The following is a 23445-nucleotide window of genomic DNA, read 5'->3' as shown; positions in this document are numbered from 1 at the left end:
ACCCCCGCCCCCCCCATATACACACCACCACCAACCCTCCCCCCTGCATTTTCTTCCGCCCTCTCCAAATCATTTATTTTATCGTTAATACTGTTGATGCGTTTCCCCGCCGTTGAGTTGGCCTCGGGAGACGCTCCGTGCCTCGCTTTCCCTTCCCCCCCGTCACGTGGGGGGAGGGAGCAACAAGGCTTCCATTAATTGGCACCTCCCCAGAGGTTTATTTTATTATCGCTATCGTCTCTCTTTTTGTTTAATTTCTCTTCGTTAATAATATTTGAACAGTAACGTTCACTGGTCTCTCTGGGGATATTTTACTTCATTAGAGCGTCGTTCCCCCCACTCAGGCTACGCTGGTCACGTGATAAGGACCGCCTGTATTTTAGGGAACTTCCCCCCCCCCCCCGTTTCCAAAGTTTGTACCGCTTCTACTTGTTTTTAAACCTGCCTGATAGAAATGAAAGTAATTCAAATATTAATTGACTTTAGGATTTCCTGTTCACAGCGCCCTGTCACGTGCTGGGGGCATTTTAAGTCCACCGGCGTCCCCCGATATCAATACGCTTTCGTGCCGAACTGTCCTTTTAAATATCGTTCAGGACGGAATAATTTTCGTTCAATTAGGACTGAAACTTTTGAGTGGGAATCCCACTCTTTTTCCCCGTCACGTGACCCGGTCCGTCTCGGCTTCGACCCGCCGCCATTTTAAACTCGTGACGTCAGGCGTCTCAACCCTGCTTTTAACCTCCTCCTCTCCCATCCACATTAACGTTTTTTTTCAAACATTTCGCTAAAATAGGCTTTAACGTTCTCCAAAACCCAACGCTGCTCTCCAATTTTCACTCAGCATTCGGCTAACGCCTCGGTTCCTCTGTCACGTGACCCTCCCCTGGACGCCGCCATTTGGAAGCCTATGACGTCACCGCATCGGCTTCAACATCATCATTCATCATTCAGCCAACATTTACCTTTTCCCTTCCTCCAAACTACCTGCAATTGTTATTACCGTAACAGAAAAAAAAGCATTGACATTATCCCAACTCCAAAACCGATCTCAACGAATTTTGATATTGTGCACTCAGAGACGCCCATGTCACGTGATTTCTTTCCGCACAAGGCGGCTTCACCCAGGCGGACGCCATTTTATTTGTTCCCCTTGGCCCCCTCCCCCCCTCCTCCTCGGCTCTGGGACGCCTGCAAATATAATCTAACGCGGTATCGCCATAAGGCGCCCTTCTTTCTAACGTGATTCGTTTATCCTTCGCTTAAATCATGAGCGCCAAATTCCCCCTCCCGACCCGCCAACAGTAACCCTGTTTAGTTTTGCCCCCTTCGTGACATTTCCCCTCTTGCCCCCCTCGGAGGTTTTCGCGCCAATCCCGCGAATTTTCGACTTCCGCCGAAGACCGACCCCTCTCCCCCCGCCCCCCCCCGGTCTTCCCCCGAACCTTCAGCCGTCGGCCAGCCCCTTCCGATCACCGCCGAAGATTCACGAACGTGTCGAGCGCCGCAGCCGGGACTTACCGATCGCCGTCGGAGGTTCCCGACCGATTCGAGTGTCGTTGACGGTAGCTTCCGATCGCCGCCGAAGATTCCCGAGCGGTTGGAGCGTCCTTGACCGTAGCTTCCGATCGCCGCCGAAGATTCCCGAGCGGTTGGAGCGTCCTTGACCGTAGCTTCCGATCGCCGCCGAAGATTCCCGAGCGGTTGGAGCGTCGTTGGCGGTAACTTCCGATCGCCTCCAAGCGTCGTTGACCGTAGCTTCCGATCGCCGCCGAAGATTCCCGAAACTAATTTTCAATCCCTTCTCGTCACCGATAGGAAGGCAAATTATCTTTCGCGCAACGCGATTGCTCGCATCGGAGTGTTTTTTGTTTCAGGAAGAAATAATTTTAGGGACTTTTTTTATTAAAATGGTTTGCCTCTCCGGAATTAACCGAGTGTTTCCGAAGATGGAACTCGGGCCGAAACGTCGCCGGAGTTTGCGCGCCGCCGCCGGCCGAGTTTAAAGGGCCCGAGGGCGGAGGCGGCGCCGCGCAGCCACGGGTTAAACTTGGCCTGGAACGGCACCAGGGGGTGGCGGCGGGGGGGGCCGGAATCAGCGGCACGGAGCAACTCCCTGGCCCGGGAGAGGATCATGATGAGCGCCAAGAGCCTGTCCGGGGTCAATGTGGTGCTGGTGATGGCCTACGGCAGCCTGGTGAGTGTCAGCTGCCTGCTAGTTACCGCTGGTTACCCCCAGCGTGTGGCCTAAGCCACTCACGTTAGTTATTGCTAGTTATTCCTGGTTTATTGTACTAGACAAATGGGGAAATGACTGTAAGATGGGTGTTATTGCTAGTTATCCATGATTTTCTCTAATTATTCTATAGACAAACTGGGGAATGGCTGTGAGGTGAATATTAGTTATTGCTAGTTATTCCTGATCTCTAATTATTCTATATGACTAACTGGGAATGCCTGCAAGATGGATGTTAGTTATCCCTGATATTTTCTAGTTATCCTATATGTCAAACTGCAGAATGCCTGTAAGATGGGTGTTAGTTATGGCCAGTTATCCCTGATGGTCTCTAGTTATTCTATTTGACAGATGGGAAGATGGGTGTAGGTTATGGCTAGTTATCCCTGATATTCTCTAGTTATCCTACATGCCAAACTGCAGAATGCCTGTAAGATGGGTGTTAGTTATGGCCAGTTATCCCTGATGGTCTCTAGTTATTCTATTTGACAGATGGGAAGATGGGTGTAGGTTATGGCTAGTTATCCCTGATATTCTCTAGTTATCCTACATGCCAAACTGCAGAATGCCTGTAAGATGGGTGTTAGTTATGGCCAGTTATCCCTGATGGTCTCTAGTTATTCTATTTGACAGATGGGAAGATGTGTTAGTTATGGCTAGTTATCCCTGATATTCTCTAGTTATCCTACATGCCAAACTGCAGAATGCCTGTAAGATGGGTGTTAGTTATGGCCAGTTATCCCTGATGGTCTCCAGTTATCCTATATGTCAAACTGCAGAAAGCATGCAAGGTGGGTGTTAGTTATTACTGGTTATCCCCGATTTTCTCTAGTTATAATATATATCAAACTGGGGTATTCCTGTAAGATGGGTGCTAGTTATCCCTGATCTTTGGTTATTCTATATGAAAAGGATTACTATGTATGATAATAGATGGCACATTCTGCTAGTCATAGAGTAGTGTAGCACAAATAGGCCCTTCAGCCCATCATATCCATCCTGACCATCTACACTAATCTCATTTGCCTGCATTAGGATTGTATCCTACTCTTTGCTGGTTTAAGTCCATCTAAATACTACTCAAACATAATGATTTTATTGGATTCCACCACTTCCTTTGGCAGCTTGTTCCAGATATCAACCGCTCTCTGTGTAACAGAAAAAAACTTGCTTCTCGCCTTCAAATAATGCCCTCTTGTTTTTTATGCATCCACTGTGTGTGGGGTGGGGGGAAGATTTTGACTATCTACCATATCATAATCTTACGTACTTCTGTAAAAATACCCCTCTGCCACCTCCATTCCAGGAAAACGCACCCAGCCAATCCAATCTCTCCCCAGAACTACAGTCCTGCAGTCTAGACAACATCTTGGTGCATCTCTTCTGCACTCTCATCAGCACAACCACATCCTATGGTGTGGCAACCAGAATTGCACACAGTACTCCAAGTGTGGCCTAACTAGTGTTTTGTAAAGTTGCAACGTGATGTCCCAATTCTTGTATCCATTTCTTGTTGTTTCAGTATTTTGCAGTAGTTGCTCAAGAAACTATTGCTGCTGATCAGCTCATGGCTTACTGCTGTTTGAACAGTCTGAGGACTTCTAACTTCTTTATTGACAGGGTCTTGCATTCATTGGACATCACTAAGTGCCCTTGGTGACTTTCAGGGCCATTACAGAGGTCACAAACAGTCTGCTGGAGGAACTCAGCGGGTGAATAGCATCTGTGGGAGGAAAGGAATTGTTGATGTTTGGGGTCAAGACCCTGCATCGAGGATGTGAATAAACCAGAGGGATTTTGAGGGTCTCGACCCGAAATGTTGGCAATTCCTTTCCTCCCACAGATGCTGCTCAACCCACTAGTTCCATCAGATTGTGTGCTGCTCCAGATTCCAGCATCTGCAGTCTCTTGTGCCTCCATTTCAGAGGCCCACTCTGTTACAGTGTGCCAAAATTGTATTTGGCCCCAGAGTAGTTTGGAACATTTTGAGAAGCCAGTGTGTTTTGACAACAGTCTGATAGTTTCGTGGTCGTTTATTTTGGTTATTAAATTCTGCATTTATTTCATTAATTTATCTTGAACACCCGAGTTGGTAAGGTGCAATTCAAATTCCTGTCTCTACTGCAGCAATTAGTTCAACCCAAATCATTAAATATATTCAAGAAGGAGCTGGATATTGTTTTTCGGGCTAGAAGCATCAAGGTATGTTGAGAGAGAGCTGGAACAGGGTACTGAGTTTAGATGATCAGTCAGGGTCATATTGAGTGGCGGAGCAGGCTCAACCCAGCCTAGTCCCACTCCTGTTTTATATATTTCTGTAGAATGCCGGCGTTGTGATACTTGCCCAGTATACTTCTGTACCCCCAGCTCTTCGGTGCCAAAATCCGGTGCAGTGCTGTGGGAGCACTGCTCTTTCAGAAGCACCTAACATCAGATGTGATGTGAAACCTCGCCTGTCCTTTCAGGTGATCCTATGGCCACCCCTGGAGAAAGTGGAACAGTGTCCTGGGGCCAGTATCTATCTCCAAGTCAACATTTATCATGTTGCTGTTTGTGGGATCTTGCTGTGCACAAATTGGCCGCTGCATCTCCTGCACTGCAGCGGCGGAAGAAGTCTGCTTGGGTGTAAAACTAAGACATTTAAGAGACTCTTAGATAGACACATGAATGATAGAAAAATATGGGGCTATGTGGGAGGGAAGGGTTAGATCTTAGAGCAGGATGAAATGACGGCACAACATTGTGGGCTGAAGGGCCTGTACTGTGCTGTAATGTTCTATGTTCTAAAGTGAAGCTGATGTGAAGCCTGAGACCGTGGTTTATTTTGAAGTCCACCTGACCTTCCTACAGAGTCCCCAGTGCTGACGTGCAGCTGGTGGCAAGTGTTGGGAAATAAACGGTCAATGTTTCGGGTCGAGACCCCTCATCAGGATCCTTCATCGACGTTCCTGATGAAGGGTCTCAACCCGAAATGTCGACTGTTTACTTCCCTCCATAGGTGCTGCCTGACCCGCTGAGTTCCTCCAGTACTTTTATGTGTGTTGCTCCAGATCCCAGCGTCTGAAGAATCTCTTGTGTCTGCGTGGCAAGTGTTGTAAGCTTCCCACCTTAAAAATGTGGCCACAGTGTAAAACTCTGTATATTTTTATTTTTCCTTTTCTCTGACACCTCTTCCAGTCAAAATAGCCATTGCTCTGGCCCAGAGTCCACTGCTATCTAAACCACCACCCACCAAGTCCCAGTCGTATCTTCCCTAGAGCAAAGGAGGCTGAGGGATTTATAGAGGATTTTAAAATCACGAGGGTCATAGATAAGGTGGACAATCAGAGTCTTTTTCCCAGGGTAGGGGAGTCTAAAACCAGAGGGCATGGGTTTAAGGTAAATGGGGGGAAAATGAAAAGAGGACCTGAGGGGTAAATTTTCCCCATCCAGAGGGCGGTGGGCATATGGAACGAGCTGCCAGAGGAGGCGGTAGAGGTACAATTTGCAACATTTTAAAAGTGGACAGGCACATGGATAGGAAAGGTTTAGAGGGATGTGGGCCAAACGCAAGCAAATTGTCCAAGCTGAGATTGGCATCTTGGTCAGCACAGATGAGTTGGGCTGAAGGGCCTATTTCACGCTGTATTACTCTGACTCTATGACCCCTTTCAGCAGCATTTTTTCCCAGCACCTGGTTGGATACCATGGCCCACTCCCAGAGCACCAATGCTCCACCTCAAGCGACTGCCCCACACTCAAATCCTCTCCTTTCCCTGACCCTTCATGCAGACCTGGGCAGCCAGTGTGAATAAAAACCAACATTTTACTTGCAAACATTGAAGCAATGGAACATTTCAAGGACTTCCATCTATGAGGTGCCTGAGAACCTCTGTTTCTTCTCTGAAGCAGATTGGAACCCAGCACATGGGGTTGCCTCTCACTGGACTTGGTCGGCTGTGCTCCACTGGTTGTGAAGCACTTTGGGATGTCCACTTGTTCCAAGGTGTGTGAAAGAAGTACGTGTTTCCCTCCCTAATGGTGCTTTCTTTGTCCTCAGATATTTGTCCTCCTATTCATCTTTGTCAAGCGCCAGATCATGAGGTTTGCCATGAAATCGCGGAGAGGCCCTCACGTTCCTATCGGCCACAATGCGCCCAAGGTTAGTACCTGACCCGTACTGGGCAAATGGCTCCCGGACGCATGCCTGCTATAACCTGGGCCAGAGAGAGGTGGGGCGATGCTTACTGAATGAGTGGCATAATGGTAAACTTGGCAGGGCAGGCAGAGCCCCAGAGCTCTCAACTCCCCTCAGATCTGCCTGTCTCGGCCTGAAATACATTCAGCGACTTAACTCCACAGCCCTGTCAGGTAGAGAGTCCCAGGGAATCGTTACGCTCTGAGAGGAAATTCCTCCTCGTCTCCATCTTAAACAGGCGATCCCTCATCCTTCGATCAACGTCTGTTTGTAGCTGCACTGCTGCAAGTTTTAAGCCCATTCAGAAAGTGATGCATTCCAAACTCAATGGGACGAAGGGAGGTACAACACTAAATCACGCCCACCCTTAAACAGAGTGCCCTTATCCTGTGGGTTAACCTTGCTCCTCTTCTTTCCATGTGACCTGACAGGACCTGAGAGAGGAGATCGACCGGAGTCTCCTGAAAGTCCAGGACCTCGACTACGAGCCGCAGCTACTCGACGAGGACGATGTGCGCTTGCTTCAGCTGCAGGACCCGACAACCCAAGGTAGTCCATGAAGGAGACTGTAGGCAGTGATACAGAGACACGAGAGGCCGGAATCTGGAGCAACAAGCAATCTGCTCGGCCCGCTGAGTTCCTCCAGCAGAATGTTTCTTGCTACAGACGATCATCCGTTGACCAATCCAAGGAGTAAATGTGACCTAGAGCCACTTGACCACCATCCTGATCAAAGAGAAAGGGTTCAAGACGCAGAGGGGGTCAGGGAGGAAGTGTCTGAGCTTGAGGTCCATCAGCTGAAGGCACAGTGGTGGAGTGGCAGGAATAGAGGATGACAAAGCAACCAGGAGAGTGCAGAGGGTGTAGGTTACAGAGATGGGGAGGGAGAGCAAGTACAGAGCCTCGAGTGTCAGGACTTGGCGAAAGATACACCTCTGTAGTATCTGCTTCCACCACCACCCCTGGCAGCCTATTCCAGGCACCCACCACTCTCTGTGTAACAAACAAAAACTTACCCCGCACGTCTTCTTTAAACTTTCCCCCTCTCACCTTAAATGCACATCTTCCAGTACTTGACATTTCTACCGTGGTTAAAATATTCTGACTGTCCACCCTATCCATGCCTCTCATAATTTTATAAACGTGTATCATGCCCCCCCCTCAGCATCTGACGCTCCTGAGAAAACAATCCAAGGGCAGCTCATTTTATACCAGGATGCTGCCTGGATTAGAGGGTATGAGCTACAAGGAGTGGTTGGACAAACTTGGGTTGTTTTCTCTGAAGTTTAAAGGAGATGAGCGGGGTAAGTTTTTTTTAAAACACAGAGAGCGGCGGGTGCCTGGAACAGGCTCCCAGGCATGGTGGTGGAAGCAGATGCAGTAGCGGTGTTAAAGAGGCTGTTAGACACATGAATATGGAGGGATATGGATCATGTACTAAATCATTAAGAGATTTAGTTTAATTTGGCACCATGGTCGGCACAGACATTGTGGGCCAAAGGGCCTGTTCCTGTGCTGTATTGTTCTGTGTTCTAAACTGAGAGAAGATGAAATGCCCAAGTGAACATTAGAATGGGGTGTGTGGGTTAATGTGTGCCTTGGAACTCTCCATGCCCGGGGAGTGTGTGCCAAGGCAGTCGAAAGGGAGCTTTATTCTGCATCCAACAGTTTTTTTTCCTTCCGTTGTCCCTGGGCATGTGTGACAGGACAGCATAAGAGGAAGACACGAGTGCAGATGCCGGAATCTGGAGCAAAAAATACACTGCTCAAGGAACTCAGCGGATCACGCAGCATCTGTGGAGGCAAAGGAATGGTCGATGTTTCGGGTTCAAACCCTGCATCAGGTCCCAAAATGTCAACCATCCCTCTGCCTCCACAGATGCTGCATGATCCGCTGAGTTCCTCCAGCAGTTTGTTTGTTTCTCCTCCCAGTGTAAGAGGAACTTTGCTGTGTGTCTAACCTGTGCTGTCCCTGCCCTGGGAGTGTGGGATGGGATGGTGCAGAGGGAGCTCCAACCTGACACAATGACACAGTTAGCAGAGCTGCTGCCTCACAGCTCTAGCGACCCGGGTTCGATCCTGACCTCCGGCGCTGTCTGTGTAGAGTTTGCACGTTCTCCCTGTGACTGCGTGGATTTTATAAGATACCTTTATAAGTCACATGTACATCGAAACACGCAGTGAGATGCATCTTTTGCGTAGAGTGTTCTGGGCAGCCCGCAAGCGTCGCCACGCTTCTGGCGCCAACATAGCATGCCCACAACTTCCTAACCCGTACGTCTTTTGGAATGTGGGAGGAAACCGGAGCACCCGGAGGAAACCCATGCAGACACGGGGAGAACGTATAAACTCCTCACAGACAGCAGCAGGAATTGAACCCGGGCCGCTGGCGCTGTAAACCATTACAATAACCGCTACATTACCGTGCCTGCCCTGGGTGCTCCAGTTTCCTCCCACATCCCAAAGACTGGTGGATTTGTAGGTTTATTGGATCAGTATAGTTTGCCTCTAAGGTATGGATGAGTGTTAGAATCGCGGGTGGGGAGAACTTTTTAAAAAAAAAAACAGGATTAGTGCAGGGTTAGTGAAATGTGTTCTTAAAGGTCGGCACAGACTGTGGGCTGAAGGGCCTGTTTCCATTCCTATCCCAGGGGCATGGGGCATCAGAGTGCCCATAATAACGAGGTGCTCCCTTCCTGAAGAACACAGTATTTACAGGAGGCAGATTGTCTCTCAAGATGAGAAGCTGTTTTATTGCCGAGCAGCACTTGAAAGGCCGTGACTGCAATGACTAATGCGTTTCCCCATCGCTGTCCACAGGTCGCTATAACTACTTGTACAGGATGAAGGCCCTGGATGCCATCCGACACATTGGTGAGTGCGGGCAAAGTTTGCACTTGTGGACGTAGCTCCTGGGCGGGCAGACGTACGAGGATCCGCGTTCTTAGATGACGCTTCAACGTCGATAGAAAAAGATCTCTCAATGCAGCTGCTGTTGTTAAAAGGAAACGCAGCAGTCAGCGTGTGCACAGCAAGATCGCATGAAGCAGTGTGGTTGTGGGCAGGTTACATCAGGCGGAGGAAAATGTGTCTGATGTGATAAGTCACAATCAGTACAGGATTGAGGGGCTGAACAGCCTCCTTACAACTGAGGAGTAAATTGGAATAGCAGGAGGAACAGCCCTGTTCTGTCCTGCGCCAGGAGGGTCTTTGTGCTGGTCTCGTGTCTGCAGATTCTCACGACTGCAGGGACAGAGGCTCCGAATTTGAGTGGGGCCTTTCAGGAGTGAAGTTTGGAGGCACCTCTATCTGTAGAGAGTGGAGGGCAGTCCGGGTAGGAACTCAGAAGAACTTGTGGAGAGAAACGACTAGAACTGCAGATGCTAGAATCTGAAAGGAAACTGGAAATGCTGGAAGAACTCAGCCGGCCAAGCAGCCTCTGCGGGGAGAGAAACCAGTCAACGTTTCGAGTCGGTGACCCTTCCTCAGAACTGGGGGAGAAAGTAGAAAGGTTAGAGTTTTCAAAGTAAGGCGGTGGGGGAGGAGAAAGGTGGAAGACACGATGATATAGGGATGCATTAAGACAGACCAGGTGATAAGGTGCGTGATTGCTGATCGTTAGTGAGGCGTTTTAAAGAAACAGGACAAGAAAGGGACATAGTCATAGAGCTGTACACACAAGACAGGCCCTTCAGCCTGACTTATCTGTGCTGACCAAGTTACCTAATTGAGCTAATCCCATTTGGCCCAGATCCCTCTAAACTTTTCCCATCCGTGTACCTGTCCAAATGCCTTTTACATGTTGTGATTGTACCCACCTCTACCACTTCCTCTGGCAGCTCGTTCCATATACCCACCACCCTCTGTGTGGGAGGAAAAAAGTTGCCCCTTTTTACCCTCTCATTTTAAACCTATTCCGTCTAGTTTTGGACTCCCCTGCCCTGGGGAAAAGACTGTGGCTATTCACTTCATCCATAGAACAGTACAGCACAGGAACAGGCCCTTTGGTCTGTGATGTTGTGCTATACTAATTAGATGTAATTAAAAGTCTATAAACCAGCCCGCACGTCCATATCCCTCCATTCTCTGCATATTCATGCGCCTATCTAAGAGCTGCTTATCTGCCTCTATCGTATCTGCCTCCACAACCACCCCGGCACCCACCACTCCCTGTGTAAGAAGAAAGCTTGCCCTGCACATCTCCTATGAACTTGCCCCCTGTCACCTTAAATGCATGCCCTAATGCATTATGCCCCTCGTGATTTTTATCTATAAGGTCATTCCTACGCTCCAGGGGGGGAAATAATTCCCAGCCTATCCTGCCTATCCTGCCTCTCCTTATAACCTATGACATTAGCAGGATGATGGGAAATTAAGATTAAGATTTCTTTATTAGTCACATGTACATCGAAACACACAGTGAAATGCATCTTTTGCACAGATCATTCTGGGGGCAGCCCGCAAGTGTCTTTGGACTGGCAAGGTTTATTCCTAGACACTGTTCATTTCCCTCCACAGGATAAGATTTTCTTTATTAGCCACACGTACATCGAAACACACAGTGAAATGCATCTTTTGCGTAGTGTTCTGGGGACAGCCCGCAAGTGTCGCCATGCTTCTGTCGCCAACATAGCACGCCCGCAACTTCCTAATCCATACATCTTTGGAATGTGGGAGGAAACCGGAGCACCCGGAGGAAACCCACACAGACACAGGGAGAACGTACAAACTTCTTACAGACAGTGGTGGGAATTGAACCCGGGTCGCCGGCGCTGTAAAGCGTTATGCTAACCGCTACACTACCGTGCCTGAAATGATGAGAAAGCGGTTTACCTGAAGTTGGAGAATTCAATGTTCATTCCAAAAAGTTGCAAAGTGCCCAGACGGAAGATAAGATGTTGTTCCTCTCGCTTACGTTGGGCCTCACTACAGCAGTGTGGGAGGACGCAGACGAATCAGAAAGGGACTGGGATTGAGTAATGAAGTGGCAGGTAACAGTGAGGTCAGGGTCACCCTGCGGACTGAGCACAGATGCCCTGCAAAGCGGTTACCCAATCTGTGTTTGGTTTCTTGTTGGCCACATCGTGACTACCAAATGCAGCAGAGGAGATTGAAGAAGTGCCGGTGAAATGGCTGCTTCCCCTGAAACAATGGTGTGGTGTGAGAAGGGGTGAAGGGACAGGTGGTGCCCTGGGACAAGGAGTGGTGGGTGGGGACAAGAATGGACCAGGGGGTTGTGAAGCAAGAAGTCCCTGCAAAATGCAGAAAGGGGAGCAGAGAGGACAACGTGACAGGTGATGGGACCACGTCGCTTTGAAAAGCATTGACGCTCCACTTCCCCCCCCCCCCCACCCCCCCACCGCAGTTTTTTGGAAAGGTTGCTGACCTGAAAGATTGACTGGATTTTCTCTCCATGTGCTGCTTGATTGGCTGAGTTCTGTTCTAGTTTGAAGAGAAACTGGGGTGGATTTGAGGAAAGAGCTGGGATGGCAGGGGAGTGGGGCTGATCGGGAGATCTTTCTCGGGGAGTAGGTGTGTGTGGTGGCCCCCGTCCCTGCGGCGCGATTTCCGCCTTACCGAATCATTTGCCGTCCCCTGCACAGATGTTCCAGTCAGCCAAGGCTCCGATCACGGGAAACTTTTGACAGGGAAGAGTTTCCGCACCTTCCTGTTGGAGCTGCGAGAGGGCAACTCCCCCTACAGAGGGGTCCGCAAGAACCTCATCGAGAAGCTGATAGATGGCTACGAGGCAGCGCGTTACAGGACAGCAGTGAGTGCGCCTGCAGATGTTTTCAATGGGTGTAACAGCAGCCTCTTGTGCTGTGCATAAACTTTGAGTCTCAATTGAGGTACGAAAGGCAGGCAGGGTTTACTGGGGAGTGTAAGCATTGAAAATGAAAAGGAAACAGAATATTGTTGAAATGGAGACTGCAGAACAGTGCTGTACAGAGGGATTTGGGTGTCTTTGTATGTGAAGCACCAACAGTTAGTACCGAGCTACAAATAAATTGGAGGGTAATGGAGTGTCAGCCCTTACTGCAAGCGAGATGGAGTGCACGAGTTATACAGCATGGAAACAGGCCCTTCGGCCCAACTGGTCCATGCTGACCAAGATGCCCCATCCAAGCTAGTCCCATTTGCCAGCATTTAGCCCGTAAGCTTCTAAACCTTTCCTATCCAAGTACCTGTCCAAGTGTCTTTTAAAAGTTGTTATTGTACCTGCCTCAACCACTTCCTCGGGCAGCTCGTTCCACATAGACACCACCCTTTGTGTAACAAAAAAAAAGTTGCCTCTAAAGTTCCTATTAAATCTCACCTTAAACCTATGCCCTCCAGTTCTTGATTTCCCCAACCCTGGGAAACACCCTGTGCATTCACCCTATCTATGCCCCTCAAGATTTTATACACCTATACAAGATCACCTCTCAATCTTCTCTGCTCCAAGGAATGAAATCCTAGCCTGTCCAACCTCTCCCTATAACTCAATCTCTCAAGTCCTGGCAACATCCTTGTAAATCTTTTCTGCATTACATAGAACAGTACAGCACAATACAGGCCTTTCGGCCCACAACGTTGTGCCGACCTTTAAACCTCGCCTAAGACTATCTAACCCCTTCCTCCCACATATCCCTCTATTTTAAATTCCTCCATTTGCTTATCTAGCAATCTCCTGAATTTGACCAATGAACCTGCCTCCACCACCGCTCCAGGCAGTGCATTCCATGCCCCAACCACTCTCTGGGTACAAAAAAAACCTTCCTCTGATATCTCCCTTGAATTTCCCACCCATTACTTTAAAGCCATGCCCTCTTGTATTGAGCATTGGTGCCCTGGGAAAGAGGCGCTGGCTGTCTACTCTATCTATTCCTCTTAATATTTTGTATGCCTCTATCATGTCTCCTCTCATCCTCCTCCTCTCCAAAGAGTAAACCCTAGCTCCCTTAGTCTCTCCTCATAATGCATACTCTCTAAACCAGGCAGCATCCTGGTAAATCTCCTCTGCACCCTTTCCAATGCTTCCACATCCTTCCTATAATGAGGCGACCAGAACTGGACACAGTACCCTTTGCAGTGTTAATTGCAGTGTTTTCCAAATATTTGTCGGTCTGAGGGGAGGGGAGTGGCAGCAGCTTTAACTTTTACATGTTTCTATAATGCCATTACACCGCGTCCGTGGAGGATTTTACCCGTTTTCCCATTAAGTGCCTGTCCCACTGTGCACGCAGTCCGATCCGGGAATGGGCTGGCTTGGATCGTAGGGTCTGCCACGGTAACGGTGGGTTGGGTCTGATGGCGAGTCCCAGGGTGGGTCAGATCATCTGGTCCATTGTTCCACATTTAGGTAGAGCCACAATGTGGGTGTGCATAGTGTACAAATGGAATAACAGGACAATCGTTGGAGACTTGGTTAAAAAAAATCACTAACTGACTGGAGTATCTTTACCAAACGGTCACTCACTGGTCCATGGTGTATAAATATTATAAGGGCACAGTAGGAAGGCATTAGGTGCATCCCCACTCCCAGCAGAGCAACCCCATCAGTCCCATTCTCTCTACCCCCCCCATTCTCCCTCACCCTTTTGCCATTGACCCACACCCTAGGCCGATTAACCTCCCCGCACATCGTTGGGGTGTGGGAGTGAACCGGAGCACCCAGGGGAAACCTACGCGGTTACAGAGAGAACGTGGATGTTCCACGCACATGCTCACTCTCTCTCTCTGTCCCTCTCTCTCTCTCTCTCTGTCTCGCGCGCGCTCACACACAGCAGGGAGGTTGGGATCCAACCCCAATTCCTGGATCTGTGGTACAGCAGCACTAACGGCTGCACCACCGGAAATGAGGCTATTGTCTTTGCTTGATAGCAGTGTAATCTGGGATGATGATGTCCGTCCTCCTGCACATTGGAGGAGCAGGCAAGCGTTCCCATTCCTGATTCTTTTTCCCTGTTGCAGGTCTTTGGAAAAACGGAGTATCTGAAGTACCAGCACGCAGTGAACGAGCTGGCCTCCATGTGAGTTTCTCTGCATTCACTCTTCGCTGCAACCACTGTTCTGCTTTCCCCACCTCGTGGTTCTGATTGTGTTCTTCCTTGTAAAAACTGTGTATAATTTATGTTTTCCTTGTGAATGTTGTGTCTCTGATGCGATGTGCCTGTGATGCTGTTGCACCTGTGCAGACATGTACTTGTGCATGTGACAGACTCTTTGAGTATCTGGAAAGTGGTGGAAACAGGTTCACTGATGGCATTTAAGAAATGTCCAGATGAGTCACCCAGGTGCAGAATGCAACAGGCTAATGCTGGGAGGTGGGATTAATACTGTGGGTGTACTGAGTTGAATGGCTGGTTTCTGTGTTGTTCTGTTCTGTAAGGGCAGTACAAGTGGATTCCATGGGAACTTCCCAACCTGAATTGAGTAAGAACTTTAAAAGTGGACAGCACAGTGGCACAGCAGGTAGAGCCACTGTCTCGGAGCTCCAGAGATCCTGGGTTCAATCCCAACCTCCAGCGCTGTGTGTGTGTGTGTGTGTGTGTGTGTGTGTGTGTGTGTGTGTTCTCTCCCTGTGACCACGTGGTTCCCTCCCAAGTCCCAATGACGTGCAGGGTTGGTGGGTTAATCTGTAAATTGCCCCCCTAGAGAGTGGGTGAGGGGTAGAATCTGTGGGGGGAGGGGGGGGTTTGATGGGAATGGGACAGATGAGAGAGCTGGCACAGGCTTGATGGGCTGAATAGCCTACTGTGCTGTGAGAAAGGTGGTAGAGAAAGATGGTGGGGAAAGAGCAAGGGCTAACGGAGAAGTTTTCTGTGAGCTAGCACAAAAACAATGGGCCGAACTGACTCATTCTATTCTGTCTGGCTCTGCGATTGAAGGCTTGGGTGGAGGGGAGGGAGCGGCTGGTATCCTGGTCGTGCGAGGATGGCACCCTTGGGTGTGGCCCCACCTAACCTGTGTTCCCTCCGACAGCCTTCAAGCCCGGGGAAGCCGGAGCCAAGCACAGCACCAGAATGCAGCCAAGGACCTGACCCCCGCTCCCGAGGCTGCCTCCCCCAGCACCATCCAGGTCACTTACCTCCCATCCAACAAGAGCAAGAGGCCCAAGCACTTCCTGGAGCTGAAGAGCTTCAAGGACAACTACAACACATTGGAGAGCACGCTGTGACAGCCCCGTGGGTGCCGACCAAGGTGACCCACTGCTGGAGAGGAGCAGTGAGGGGGGGGTTTGCGCCAAGCCTGTGACCTCTCTTAACCAGTGCATCCTGAAGATATCCTTCCAAACACAGACTGGCAGCGAGCTCTCTGATGCTGGGCTGCGGTACTGGTGGGGACGAGTCTGTCACTGTATAATAGTGCGGTACAGTACTGGTGGGGACGGGTCTGTCGCTGTATAACACCGGGGTATGGTACTGTTGGGACGGGTCTGTCGCTGTATAATACCAGGGTATGGTACTGTCACTGTATAACACTGCGATACAGTACTGGCGGGGACGGTTGGTTGCTGTATAACACCAGGGTACGGTACCAGTGGGGATGGGTCTGTCGCTGTGTAACACTGGGGTACGGTTCTGGTGAGAATGGGTCTGTTGCTGTATGACACTGGGGTACGGTACCAGTGGGGACAGGTCTGTTGCTGTATGACACTGGGGTACGGTACTGGTGGGGACGGGTCTGTTGCTGTATGACACTGGGGTACGGTACTGGTGGGGATGGGTCTGTTGCTGTATGACACTGGGGTATGGTACCAGTGGGGACAGGTCTGTTGCTGTATAACACTGGGGTATGATACCGGTGGGGACTGGTCGGTTGCTGAAGCCTACTGGTGATCTGTAGATAGTGGCACTTGTTTTCGAAGCCCCTGCCTCTATAAAGCTCGGAGCCTCGCCCTGGAATTCTAGCTCTTCCCTCTCCACCACCTCCTGGAAGGCACTCCAGAAAATTCAGCCTCTACAACTGAGTCTCTGGTCACCTTGGCTGTTATCTTCATGTGGTTCCATTGGGACACTGATGTGCTGTGAAAATGGAAGTTACTGCTTTAACATGGAGGTGGATGGAACCTGGGCAAGTTTCCCCAGGTGAAGGTTACACTGCCTGTTCTGTACAGTTTGTGTTCATTGTGGTCAGTGAGATTCCCCCTCTCACCCCCTAACAGACCAACTCACCTGTGTTTCTTCCCACTTTAAATAAAGTTGCCAGGTTTGAACCAGGCTGAGGATTCGCCTGTTTTGAGTTCCCATGCCTGGTGACGGGATGAGGGATGTGAGCAGGGGTCTCGGTGTGTGAAGGTGGAAGGTCAGAGCCGTAACTCCCCACTGGCACAATCCCATGGAACTGTATTGCCGGGTCTAAATCCGGAAGTCCCTCCCATGAACGATGAGCTGAAGGGCCTTTTTCTGTGCTGTGTGAACTCTATCCAGCTCTGGGAGCAGCTTCACCATGCAGACTGCAGGGGTTCAAGAAGATCTCTCCCCCCACCACCTTGGGACAATTGGCCTCCCCAGGGAAACCCAGATACTGAGGATTCACATCCACACTCCTGCAGCAACACACAAGATGCTGGAAGAACTCAGTGGGACAGGCAGCAACTGTGGAGGGATATGGACAGTCGCCGTTTCCGGTGAGACCCTTCATCGGGACCCTCCATGCTCTGGCACTTTCTGCCCATGTCCCCCAACCACATAAAGAGCTAGGGTTCAGCTCTGAATCTGCAAGTGCTATCCCCAGCTGATGGGGTCTGCTCAGATAAGTGGGGATCTTGTCAGATAAGCAATGCCTCCTCAACTTCTGAAGCTGTGCTCAGAGGGAGCTGGTCACTGACACCCCTCCCTGAGCTACAAGTCAGAATCACTGTGATGTGCCCCCACTACAGTGAGAGGAGAACTTAATGTTCTTTGGGTGTGAGTATGGCTTACTCGAACTTCGGAACTCTCCTCCAAGGTCCAGTTCTTCAGGGGGTAGATTCTGTGTTAAAAATTGCATTGAAATTTGGTCAGCCTGCACTTGGAACAGTTTTGGTCTCCTCGCTGGACAAAACCTGGAGGGAATTCACAAAGGACAAGTCCAGAACCTGTTCTTGGGAAGGATGTGCAGGTCAGCTTCAGGAAGGTAAGGCTATTGGAGATCTTGATGAAAGGGGAGAGGTAGAAAAGGTATTTCCACTTGGAGGAGACATCCAGTACTGGAAGCCTTCTGTATTGTACTGGTTTATTATTGTTGCATGTACCAAGATGCAGTGAAAATCCATCCAAGTAGATCATGCCATGCATAGGTACATTGAGGTAGTAAAAAGGCAAACAGAAAGCAAAATATAGTGTTACAGTTACAGAGAAAGTGTAGTGCAGGTAAACAAAGTGCAAGGGCCATGACGAGGTGGACTGGGAGATCAAGAGTTTGTCTTTAGTGTGTGAGGTCTGTTCAAGAGTCTGATAACAGAAGGGTAGAAGTTGTTCCTTGCCCCTGGTGGTATGTGCTTTCAGACTTTTGCATCTTCTGCCCAACGGGCGAGGGGAGGAGAATCGGTGGGTCTTTGATTACATTGCCCGTTTTCCCAAGGCAGTGGGAAGTGTAGATGGAGTCAATGTGAGGAGGGAGGCTGGTTTCCGTAATGTACTGAGCTGCGTCCACAACTGTCCGCAATCACTTGTGGTCATGGGCAGGACAGTTGCCGTACCAAGCCGGGATGCATCTGGGTAGGATGCTTTCTCGGTGCATCTGTAAAAAAAATTGGTGAGGGTCATCTGGGCCATGCTGAATTTCATGCAATGATGGGAAATCTATGTCCCAGAGGGATATACGGAACATTCCCAGCTGATGGCCGGGGGGGGGGGGGGCAGGGAAGCTGGATAAAAACAAAGATAAGTGAACCAACGGATGTTGAGATGCTGGGTGTAGGAGGAACCTGTTTCTATACTGAATGGTTTGTAGTATTGATAAATTGCATACCTTTCAAGGAAAATGTCCTTCATTTTTTGTCTTTCTGAATATAAAAAAAAGACTTTGGAACATTAAGGGAATGTGACGGGCATCAGAGAAATGCAGGAATGGAAGAACACACAACATCAACGCTTTACTCTCCAGCCGGTATTTCATATCCAGGACACTCCACTACAATGCATCAGGACTCTGCAGGGAGTTTGTGTGCAGCACTGCCATCTGGTAGCTGTGTCATTCAACAGTGCCAGCTCTCTATATTCCATTCACCTCTGCCTCCTGGTCTATAAGCAAGCACCACTGACCAACTGGCCCCATGGAATTCTAGCCTAAATCAGCACACAGGTAGGCTGATTGATTACCTTTTTCGCCAAAGCTACAGAGCTTTGGCTGGTGGAGACCTGGTATATTGCTTGAATGTCTTGGACACTGGCAAGAAGGTGTTGATTATGAATTTTGTGTCTCAGTAAGATCCATCCTCATTTTAAGAGAATATAGGCTGTGTAAATATAGGCTCCTTGTGGGGAAGCCCTGTTATTTCTGGAATCAACTCCATTGACTTAATGAAACCTGCCCCAATGTAGAACTTGTGCTACTGGTCTTTTTCCTCATTTTCATAAAATTGAGCCAAATTAATGGTGATGGCTGCTTCCAAAATGCAGTCCCACTGTCAGCCCCTGAAATGGTCCAGTCCAGCTCCCACCATCAACTTGTGGTGACCTACTTGCTTACGAAAATGCAGCTTCAGAATTCTGCTCCTATTACCCTCTTAACTAGGACAGTAACTAAATAAATGTTAGAAATCTGCAGACATTTCTCTCTCGGTTTTCTATCTACCTCTGACTGCGTAAGGTCTACAGTGCAAGTCCAACCTCCCTCTTTCCTGCAGTTCAACCCATGAATTGGATGGTGGAGCAGATTTGAGGGGCAGTATTTAGTGTTGCATTCAGAAACCTCGGTGCTGGCAGGGGACTCAAACTATGGGGCTGGTTTCTTGCTCACTTGGCCAGGGAGGGGGGAAAACCTCATGACTCAGTGGCCAATACCTATCGAGCCAACCTGATCCACAGAGAATCAAAGTGCCCGACAAGGAATTGGATTTAACTTAGGGCACAATGGCAAACTTTTGGTCGTCAGCAGGCAAAGGGCTTACTATTTCTGGGAATGACCATTCAGCGCTGCTGGCCCTTGGAAAGGTTAGTCGCACTCTCTCCCCTCCCATTGCTTTTCAGCCCCAGACCATTGCTTCCACCTCAAACCAGAAGTGTACGTGACAACCCTCCATTGGTATCCCTGCCACTGAACAGTTTCCCTCCACTTACTTGATCAACCTTCCCTCTACAACTGTGAATCAAGACTCTGTTCAACCCAGAAACTTTATTTAAGCAGAATATAGAGGACAAAATGTACAAAAATACTCATGTTCTAAGTGCCACAAATAATTTAAATAAATATTAACCGACTAGTGTGTACTGAGATCTTAATACTTGATTGTTTATGTAAATGCAACCACAGAGTTTCCCAGAAAAGAAGGGCGTCCCCTTCCCAGTAAAGAAACAAGATTCGTGGTTAAATCCAAAGCTGTGTGTTGCGAAAGTTAGCCCAGGTTCTGGGAAGGGGAGACTTCTCCTCCTCGTGTTCCACATGGGGGGAAACAATGAGCTTCAACCTAAATTGGGGCAGTGGGATTCCAAGACCCAACTGCAACTAGCAGTGAGTTAGCTGGGAGCTATAGCATTGACTCGTGCTGCTCGGGGTGGGTAGAGGGGACAAAGATAGTTGGCTTGACTGCTGACTTTCCCAGCAGTGATGTGGAACCGCTCACTGGTGTGGAGAGTGGGCCTGAGATTGGATCGGAGGGAGCTTTACTATGTCTAACCTGTTTTTCTTTAAAGCAAAGTTTATTCACAAATTTCTATTTTCATTCAAATCCTTACAAAATTCACATCCTCTTTAAAATTAAAACGGCGCCATCCCTGTCCAGGATGCACTCCAGCCCCTGCAGTGCCCACTGCTCCCGGAAGGCCACCAGATATCCAGCAGACACCGTGCTCCCTCTCCAGGAACACCCGGGCACAGATTTATCCTCGGAAGAAGGGCGGGCAGTCGGCTCAGGTGGAACCCTCAACTGCCTGGACCTGTGAATGGACACCTTAGCCAAGCCCAGGAGGGGAGATCCTCTGACTGACTCGTCTCCCTCCACACCAGGTGCCCAAAGATCAGGAGATGGGACTGAAGTGAAGCCAGAACTTAAAGAGCAGCCCCTTCAACTACCCTGCCCTGGGAGTGTGACGGGACAGTGCAGAAGGAACTTCACTCAGGGTCCAACCAGCGCCACGTGGCTGTGCTCAAGGCTGCCTCCTCTGGACCACCGACTTGACCCAGGAGCCTTGCCTATCCACCCATCCCACATTTACATTCGTAGAGGTCACTTGCTGTGGTTGTCTGAGAGATGAGAGAACCATCACCGCGTTTCCAACACACGCATCAAGGCTTTGGGTTTCTTTGATCCCAGCAGGAATCTGTTACTGAGGTGGGAGGGAAAAATAGCTTCAGTCACACAGAGGATTCAACAAGCTTACTGAGACTTCACAAAATAATATTCTGTGCTTCAAAGGGATCTGGGGGTCCAAGTCCATAGCTCTCTGAAAGTGGCTGCACAGGTTGATAGGGTGGTAAAGGCAGTATGCAGTGCACTTGGTGAGGCATTAAGTTCAAGAGTCAGGAGGTTATGTTGCTGCCTTATAAAACTGCTTAGGCTGCATCTGGAGTATTGCATTCAATTCTGGTCATGGGAAAGATGTGGAAGCTCTGGAGAGGGTGCAGAAGAGGTTCGCCAGGATGCTGCCTGGATTAGAGGGCATGAGCGAAAGGGAGAGGCTGGACAAACTTGGGTTGTTTTCTCTGCAGTGGCTGAGGGGAGACCTGAAAGAAGTTTATGAGGTTATGAGAGGCATAGATAGACAGCCGGTATCTTTCTCCCCAGAGTCAAAATATCTAATACTAGAGGGCATGCATTTACAGTGAGAGGGGGCAAGTTCAAAGGAGATGTGCAGGGCAAGTTCTTTTACACAGAGAGTGGTGGGTGCCTGGAACATGCTACCAGGGGTGGTGGTGGAAGCGGATATGATAGGTGTTTAAAGAGGCTCTTGGATAGGCACATGGATGTACAGAGAATGGAGGAACATGGACACTGTGTGGACAAGGGATTAGTTTAGGCATTTAATTGCTAGTTTACTTAGTTTGGCACAACATTGTGGGCTGAAGGGCCTGTCCTATGCTGTATTGTTCCATGTTCCAAATGTAAGGGAGTTACTGTTAAACCACCTGTGTACAGAAAATTCTTCTGTGGTGAATCTCTGGAATTCTCTGCCCCTGGGGGGTGGTGAAGGTTGAATCATTGAGGTGGAGATAGATAAATATTTGAAAGATCGAGGATTGTGGGGAACTGGCCAGCATGGATCAGCCATGATCGTATTGAATGGCGGGGTAGGTCTGAGGGGCTTCCTCCTGCTCCTGTTGTGGCCGCAACAACCTGCAGCTGTTGGTAATCGGTTTGTTATTGTTACATGTACCGAGATAGTGAGAAGCTTTTGTTTTGCGTGCCATCCAGACAGATCATTCCAGACATCAGTACATTGAGGTAGTAAAAGGGAAAAGCAATAATAGAATGCAGAATATAGTGTTAGTCCAGGCAGACAAATAAGATGCAAGGGCCACGATGAGATGGATTGAGAGATCAAGTGTTCATCTTTGTTGTACAGAGGTCCGTTCAGGAGTCTTGTAACAGTGGGGTAGAATCAAGGGGAAGTTGATGGGAATGCTTATTATCGTCACACCTACCAAGATCCAATGAAAACGTTTTGTTTGCGTGCCATCCAGATAGATCATTCCCTATGTAAGTACATTGAGGTAGTACGAAAGGAAAACAATGACAGAATGCGGAATATAGTGTTACAGTTAAACTAAGTGCAGTGCAGGCAGACAATAAGGTGCAAGGGCCACGAATGAGGTAGGTTGGGAGATCAAGAGTTCAAATGTTCATCCTCTAGTGTTCGAGCTTCTATCCCACTGTCCTTGAGCCTGGTGTGCGCTTTCAGGCTTTTGTATCTTCTGCCTGAATTATAGGGAAAAGTTCCTGACCACCTCCCCACAAACGATCCCTCCCCGTCCGATTACCTGAGGCTGTGCTGGTCCGGAGCCCCCTGGGCACTGCTCTCAGACAGGCTGCACTGGGGCGCGCTCTTGCTGCAACTCAGGTACTCCATGTGATCCTGCAGCTCCCGGTTCTGGCGAACGGGACAAAATGAGAAGAGCTGAGTGCGTCAGATCTACAAACTGGGAAAGCGGACCGTCAGTCCACCTGGAGGTGCAAGTTGGGGAAACGGTGGCAGAGACCTGGAGAGGGAGCAAGCACAAGGGGTGCACCAACCCTGGCCACATCTCCCACTGCCGTTACCTCTCATAGAATCATAGAACAGTACAGCACAATACAGGCCCTTTGGCCCACAATGTTGTGCCGACCTTTAGACCTCACCTAAGACTATCTAACCCCCTCCTACCACATATCCCTCTATTTTAAATTCCTCCATATGCTTATCTAGTAATCTCTTGAATTTGACCAATGTACCTGCCTCCACCACCGCCCCAGGCAGCACATTCCATGCCCCAACCACTCTCTGGGTAAAAAACCTTCCTCTGATATCTCCCTTGAACTTCCCACCCATTACTTTAAATCCATGCCCTTTTGTATTGAGCATTGGTGCCCTGGGAAAGAGATGCTAGCTGTCTACTTTATCTATTCCTCTTAATATTTTGTACACCTCTATCATGTCTCATTCTCTCCAAAGAGTAAGTTGGTCCCACAGCCCCTGCCTCTTCTCCAGTTCTGTTGTGAAAGCTCCCATTCCACTGTGCTTCTTAAGAAAGATTGTCTACTCTGTTGTTTGTTGTTTGTTCCACTTGTGTCTCTCTGGTTGCTCCTGCCCCCTCTCTCTCCCTCCCCACCGTGTTCGCTCTTGTCCCTGCGTCCTAGACCTCTCTCCTTTACGGCTTTCCCCACAGCCTTGCCAAAGTAATTATCCATTTTGCTTTTCAAAATTCCCTC

General features: G+C 49.2%; 2 protein-coding genes across 2 annotated transcripts in view; one reads left to right on the top strand and one right to left on the bottom strand.

Annotated features, from left to right (window-relative positions):
* The first annotated feature begins 1896 nt into the window (after nt 1-1896).
* On the top strand, nt 1897-17634 carry c40h1orf43 (chromosome 40 C1orf43 homolog). The gene is made up of 7 exons (XM_052045838.1): nt 1897-2197; nt 6276-6377; nt 6845-6962; nt 9234-9287; nt 12017-12183; nt 14367-14425; nt 15378-17634. Exons 1-7 carry the CDS (start codon nt 2135-2137, stop codon nt 15571-15573), a joined length of 759 nt encoding a protein of 252 aa, XP_051901798.1. The 5' UTR covers nt 1897-2134; the 3' UTR covers nt 15574-17634.
* Nucleotides 17635-17782: 148 nt separating this feature from the next.
* Nucleotides 17783-23445, bottom strand: part of LOC127587479 (tuftelin-like) — a 38510-nt gene continuing 32847 nt past the window's right edge. The window contains exons 14-15 of the mRNA XM_052045835.1: nt 22518-22627; nt 17783-18119 (exon numbers count right to left, since the gene is read on the bottom strand). Coding sequence (XP_051901795.1) covers nt 17939-18119; nt 22518-22627 — 291 coding nt within the window. The 3' untranslated portion in view covers nt 17783-17938. The remainder of the gene's footprint in view (nt 18120-22517; nt 22628-23445) is intronic.

This window comes from Pristis pectinata, chromosome 40 (genome assembly GCF_009764475.1).
Source record: "Pristis pectinata isolate sPriPec2 chromosome 40, sPriPec2.1.pri, whole genome shotgun sequence".
NCBI lineage: Eukaryota > Metazoa > Chordata > Chondrichthyes > Rhinopristiformes > Pristidae > Pristis > Pristis pectinata.
Note: the sequence above shows the minus strand (reverse complement) of the source record. Positions and strands in the feature narration are given on the sequence as shown.